The sequence below is a fragment of the Teleopsis dalmanni genome, chromosome 2 (genome assembly GCF_002237135.1).
Source record: "Teleopsis dalmanni isolate 2A chromosome 2, ASM223713v2, whole genome shotgun sequence".
Taxonomy (NCBI): domain Eukaryota; kingdom Metazoa; phylum Arthropoda; class Insecta; order Diptera; family Diopsidae; genus Teleopsis; species Teleopsis dalmanni.
In genome coordinates, this window is record NC_051847.1 from 16892440 (window position 1) to 16899736 (window position 7297).

General features: G+C 29.2%; 1 protein-coding gene across 1 annotated transcript in view; it reads left to right on the forward strand.

The window, feature by feature from the left end:
• Positions 1 to 635: 635 nt before the first annotated feature.
• Positions 636 to 7297, forward strand: part of LOC119674004 (5-hydroxytryptamine receptor 2A-like) — a 9887-nt gene continuing 3225 nt past the window's right edge. Inside the window, exons 1-2 of the mRNA XM_038085126.1 lie at positions 636 to 764; positions 2514 to 2651. Of these exons, the coding sequence (XP_037941054.1) occupies positions 636 to 764; positions 2514 to 2651 (267 nt within the window). The remainder of the gene's footprint in view (positions 765 to 2513; positions 2652 to 7297) is intronic.

Here is a 7297-nt window from a genome sequence, read left to right on the forward strand (position 1 = left end):
TACACTACTTTAAAAATATTATCCCGGCGTTTTTTAAATCAACTATCACTGACATTTACTTTAAAAAAATGTCCTTTTTTCGTTATCTTAACATTATCTTTCGCTTAAAATTTAACTTACGCATAGTTGCATTTCAAATGTATCTTAATTTCAGCCTTCGTTTCAACGAAATAAAGGACATTTTCCTTAATTTCGTTCTAACCTTAAGACAGAATTTTGTATGAAAAAAACAACTTTATTTCGAAGATGCGGCGAAGATTAAATTAAGATTTTTGCGAAATTAAAGCGTATCTAAACATAGTAATACTTTCAATTAATTAAAATAAAATAAACAAGGAAAAATTTTATTATGCAAAGAAACTCAGAAAAGCATTATGATAATATATGCCATTAAACCACCTTATTTAATAGAACAGTAACATAAAAATATATTTACTCCATATTCCAAAAGAAAAAACTCTTTAACAATATTCCTTGATTTAAAAATAAAAAAACAACAAATAAAAATAAATGTTAATATTCATATGAAAAGAGCTCAAATATAATAAAAGGTATTCTTTCAATATATTTACAGATACTGGGCAGTAACCAATATTGATTACATACATTCTCGTACAAGCAGAAGAGTTTTTCTCATGATATTCTTAGTTTGGTCAGCTTCAGTTGTTATATCCTTAGCACCACAATTTGGTTGGAAAGATCCTGATTACTTGCAGCGTATTGAACAGCAAAAATGTATGGTCTCACAGGATGTTGGATATCAGGTAAGACAGTTTTCCATTAAAAATAAATTGAACTTCACTTCATAGAGACTGCAAAAGCTTGCGTTTTCAATGGAGATTCTAGGCAACAGCTGCAATGAGAATGTGGAAAAAATATATGCAAATCTACGATATATGCAAATTATGCATCAATTTGTTTTGTTGCAGCTTCATCTTGTATGAACAATTTAATTTGTTGCTATTTCATTATACTTTCAACATATAAAATTTTATACTTCTTCTTTTCACGTACTGTACTGCTTAAAAAGCTGAAAGCAATATTGAAATGTTTCTCTGCATGTATTGACACATATGCTCATAACTCATTCCGTATTCTGAGCTGTGTATAACAAAAGTATTTCAAAATTTTCAACAAATTTTTATATCAGATTTTTCGACAGTTTTATCTATCTGCATTGTCAGTTAAAGAATATTTATTTAGTTTTTACTTGTTTTTATATTTTGATTTTTCTGCATCTATGATATCTGCAGAATTTTTTATTCACAAAATTTTAGTTTAAAGTTTAAAAAGTGAATTTTATTTTACATCAATACAAAAATATGACTTATATTGTAAATGTATATAAAAAACGATAGATATAGCAAATTAATCATAATTGAAGCTTTTAAAGTAAAGTGTACTGTATGTGCAATTTAGCTTTTATAACGAATTAATTTTTATTAATATTTTAATAAAGCTTCGTAAGAAATAAGAAATGATTTAGCATTTCTGATTACAAGATAATTCTATAGTATAGTATATACTGACGCTGCACTTCAAACTTAATAGGGCACGAGTTCAGCCATTGGATCCTGCAGTCTAAAAAATTATTTAGACATAAATAAACATAATATATATAACCCTCCTTTCAAGTAAGCGAAGAATGTTTGGAAGAGGTAAGAAGCTGCTTATGACGTTCGACTTTAGTACTTAAAGTCTGTGTCTTGAAAAGGTAGATAAAAGCATAAAGCATGATCCATAGTGCAATTATCCTCCAAGCAAAGTGGACGTGAGCTGTTATTAGCAAGGCTTAGACGCAAATTTGTTTGGTGCAGTTGATGTAACTTAACTCCTCACCGATTATTACTCACCGTCAACAATTTTGTCCTACAAATATAGGTAATGAAGGAAACTAACACTTAACATCAATCTCTTACTAACAGTAATGGACCGTGAATCAAATTTAGCAGGAGGTATATAGGTATATAGGTATATAGCTCGTAGTTTGTCCACTGCGACCAAACTTATTAGAAAATAAGCACAAATAATTTCCAAATACTTATATACAAATTTTATAGTCTATATAATGTACATACGCACTTATACAATTTATGTATAGCGATGTATAAAACATATTAAAAATCTCATACAGTTTATTATTCTTAAAATTTGTGGTACCTACTAAAAACAAAACTACCATAGTGATCCTTGGTCTAAAAAAGGGTGGGAACTACTGATCTAGATAGATAGATTTAATAATGATGGATTGACGCAGTCACTCTAACGCTCTTATTTTCAGATAATTTGGATGATTTCCTGATTTCAGTTTTGAAATAATTTATTATTTAAACTAAGAATATATTATTTTTGAAACGGCTCTGAAGTTTTAAATATTTTTAAATGTGTTAATATACATATCTTATTATAACTTGTATTCCTCATTGTATATCACTATACATATTATATGCAATTACTTTTTCTAAAACGCAAATGCTCTTAAATTCAACATTTTATTTTATTTTTATTTTTAGGTTTTTGCCACCTGTTGTACTTTCTACGTGCCACTGTTCGTTATATTGGTTTTGTATTGGAAAATTTATCAAACCGCACGCAAACGCATTCATAGACGACGCCCAAAGCCCATTAATCCTACTGGCAATAACAATCAGGTAAGTGCAGTCGGAAAGCAATCACTGTGAAAACTTATTAACTACGTGCTCACGCGCCAATTAAATGAGGTCCATTTAAAGTGTTGACCATTTGACTGACATATGCAATGGCAGTCTGTTAGAACAATTTATATGTATCCGGAAATTACGGAGCAATTTTACACTTCACACTCGTACTCGAATTTTCCATGACTGTACGTACTTATCATCAACTCGTCTCTTACGTACTGCAGTTCATTAGTTGCCAATGGTGAACTGCAATTCCAATTCAATATTGAATCTGGACTGATTTATTTGGAATTTATTGCAAATAACACATTCCACACTCCACTGGGCTTTAGTTATTTAATTTATGCAAAGTTGAACAGTGTACGCAGAATTCAATTAGAGAATGAACCACGGATTAATTATTAAAGCATTTGGCTGTGCCTAACAGTTTAATGCATATACGAGGTTTTGTTTTGATATAGAAATAAAACACCACAAATTTAATTATGCATTCAATAAAGTTGGATTCACATCATTTGCTAAAATAATTAAGTCAGGCATTGAAAATATTTTTATTCTTTTCATATTGATTTTTTACTCACTTACTTACTGGTTTTTTTTTACAGGCACATCTATGTGTCTTTCAACTCATATCCAAGCTTAAGCTGATGAACTTTGTGTATATTAAATTTCGGAGCATATTTGATGGCTTTTCAAAGATCTTCGAAAAAGACTAAATATTTGCAAGATTTTATTCATTTAACTTAACAATATACAATAAAGTATTCAGATGAACTCACAGGCAGATTGAGGAACCATATGTTATTTGAACCAGTAAATTCCAGTGTCAAGATGAAATTGGAAATATCTTTAATACAGATACTTCATATATTAGACATTTTTGAAATTGGTAACCTATTATAAATAAATATCCTCTAGTAAGTGCCTAGCACCGACTGAGGAATATTTTCTACCATCTCTTCTGACCCACAACTTTGACAATAATTCTTGAAAACAATCAATAGGGCAATAGAGCAAAACTATTGTACAGAAATCAATTTTTTTATATGATTCTTGCGGGCCATAGCAATTGTGTAGTTTCACGTTTATTGTTATTTTTATTACAACATTATTTATTAGGAAAAGAATTAGTTCCTCAAAAATTAGACTACAGAACAGGTTTTCTATAGCTACCCAGCTCTAACTGGTAGCAGGGCAAATTTCTAGGCAAACATGTCTTAAGATATATCATGTAGGTATCCAGCGTTGAGATTAAAAACATTCTGGGTTTTCTAAGACTCCCTGCATGTCTTCATGAGTGAAAAGCCTACATGTGAAATGGTTGAGCCAACGTGATGCGTCGAGTAAAAATATTTTGACCTTATATTTAGTTCAAATCTAGTTATATCAACTAAATTATTTTTCTGGATTTATCAATAGGTCCAGTTGGCCCAAATAACCAATTTTATATCCACAATTCAAATTCAAAAACATTTAACTTAATGTACTTAAATGAAATATATAGCGAAGCTTTTCGGGTGAACTAATTTTAAAATTTCATAGTTTTTGTTTCAAAGGTGTTATTGGGATAGATGTATTCTTTATCAATATATCTTTTGTAAAAATGAACCATCTTCTTTGATAATAATTGATCATTTGATGATTTCGTTTGATGTATCTCTCAGGAATCACCTACTAAATCTACTTGACTTTATAGTCTATGTATTATTAAAAAATCATATTCAATATTAATTTAAAATATTCAAAATATTATTGACTTTTCACACAAAGAAAAGTCATTTTATTCTATATCATTAAATTTTTTTCAACCTTTTTCTTTTCTAATTAAAGAAGTCATAAACTTTCTACCTTATTAAGGTTAACAAATATAATGAAACCTTTTTACCGCTTTTTGCATTGAAGTGAGAACATCTTACCACAGCTCTCAATTAAGTCAAATAAAATGTATTAAAAGGGTATAAAATCAATCCCTATTAAATGAGAAAAGCCTCACAGAACAACATCAACAACAATTTCCGGATTTTAGATGTTGCCAGAGCAATAAATGCGCTGCCAACGAATAATGCATAAATAAATTGTTAAAAATCTAAAGCATTTTGTAAACAAAAAAGGCACATATTTCAAAGCAAACAAGCGAACACAAGCCCATCACCACTTTCAGGTTCCATTTGGCACACGTACACTGCAAAAACACACAACATTTAGACCAAAAAGGTAGTATTTACTCTAAATAAATAAGCCTTTAAATAAATACTAAATAAATTCGACTTAGTAAGAGCATTTTAACTTTTTATTATAAAGTTTCCTTTGCCGTTTTTGCTCATCTCGAGCTTAGCGCAAAAAAAAATTTTGTGAAGCTGCCAATCTTTTTTTTGATAAATTTGGCTCGACTGTTTACCTTTTGGGTAAAAGTCGTACCCAAGTTGGGTTGATTTTTTCGATTTAACTGTTTTTGAAGTTTTTGCCTTTTGGCCGTTTTTTTACTAATTTTATGCTGATGTTTGCAATGAATATTGACGCTGACCATTTGACTTAAAACTTTTCTGCTCGCCTCACTGAATAGACGTCAAGCCATCGATTCCTAAATTCTATTGGGGGTCGACTACATAAATAAAGGAAGCTGCCAACAGTAATCACTACAAGTTTATAGTTGTTTTATCTATACAACATCGCCCACTGCGTACAGAATTTGCACTTAAAGTTTTAAGTGAAAAGTGATTTTACTTTTCCTTTGCCTAAAACTGTTACAAATTGAAAATCTAAATTGGAATTGAAAATTTGCAGTTTCCAGTTTGCAAAGGATTTTTATTATTTGCAGCATACAAAACAGTTTAAAAGTGAAGGATAACACGTACGCCGTTAATGTTGTGTTCGTGAGTTATTTAAACTTTAATTGAACAATCGTAAATTTCAGAATATAAACATTTTTGTTGCCAAACTAAACTTGCTACACGAGGGATGTCAGATTTAAGATAAGAACTCAGATTTTTCACTTTAAATGTGACAACCATGGTAATTATTTAATTAATTTATCAATTTAACTGCAAAATATCAATATTAATAGAGAATAGTTAAAACTTTAGGTTCTACTTTGTACATACATAGCTTAAGCGAAAAATGAAAATCTCTATACCGCGCTATAGCTATCTTAAAGCAAGAAAATTAATAAGGACATTATCCTGCATCCATTATTAATTATGAAGCCCTATGGTCCACTAGGAGAGAAAGACAGCAATAAGTAAATTAGTAATTATTAAATATAAATGAAACCAATTTCGAATACAACTCTGTGAGATATTACAACTCTGAAAGAGAATGAAATTTAGATGAGATGCTTCAAAAGAAGTGACCTTCAGTTTTTAAAACATATAGCAATAATAGCACCGAAGAAGTAATACGTTGGTTGCAAATATTGAAAATTTAAATTCAGAAGCAAATACAAAATATATAATATGCTTCATTTATAGCAGTGTGAACAGTGTCCAAATAGTTAATTTAATTAACCTCATAATAAAGATTCTTAATCTGTTTGAATATTATAGTATATAGTTTATTATAAACTTGCAGTGTTGACCAAAATACATTTATTTTATAAATAATTACTACAGAATTCAATTGTATTTGAAAGACATTTAAAGACATTTAAAAAAAATATGGTCATGATTATGGGTTCCAATAAATTATTTTGATAATCTACTTAAGCATATTCATCAATTATGTTGCCTCCTAAAACTCAAAAGAGTTAAATTCATTAGAGAACAGTTAGTGAACCACATAATGCTTTCAAGACGAATTATTACAATTAATTAAAATTGTTTCCAAAGTGAATACCAAGAATTTTTAATCTGCCTTGCAGATATAGATAAATATAGATACATATAGCAACTATAAAAATTAATGACGGAAAAATTCAACTACTTAACATAGTTCACGTAGCGTTAGCGATATTAATAAGTCCGATGAAATACTATATACGTTGAAATATTGAAGACTGAAGTATTAAAAATTTCAAAAAAAAATTACTTTACAACTGGCACCAAATTTAGTATAAGACTGGTAACTCTAGCAATAATAATATACAGTCTATATGAAAGTTATATAGATTATTGTAATATTTATATAACAAATAGTAGTAATAGTTTTGACTTTTTAACTACGATCAGCGAAATACCTGCTAACATAAAAACCATGCTATGGTATAGTAAAGAAGAAACAAAAACTTAGGTCACCTACTAATAACAGATTGAAATGTAACATAAGACTCGGTAAACTACGCCTTTATTATAGAAATTAGTGTTTGAGAATCGCACTGAATTCATATTGTATATGTCCCTTACATAAATTCATATCTTTAAGATGAGAGAACAATTTCTGCCGATTATAGTTAACTTTTTGTGAGCATCAGTAATATTCAGTTTATCAGTTTGTTTTAACAGAGTGGAGAAGATCATACGGACCATATACCATATATATAATATCTTCATCAGCCGTGTTCAACTGTTTACTTTGCTGTCATCTGTTTATCTCCTTGTTAATATACAAACTAAGCTCTCAGTATTAAATCCAGTTTAGTAATCTTGATAAATAGATAATATTTTTTGGCTATATTTTCTTTTTTATGTAGTACCCATACAAAA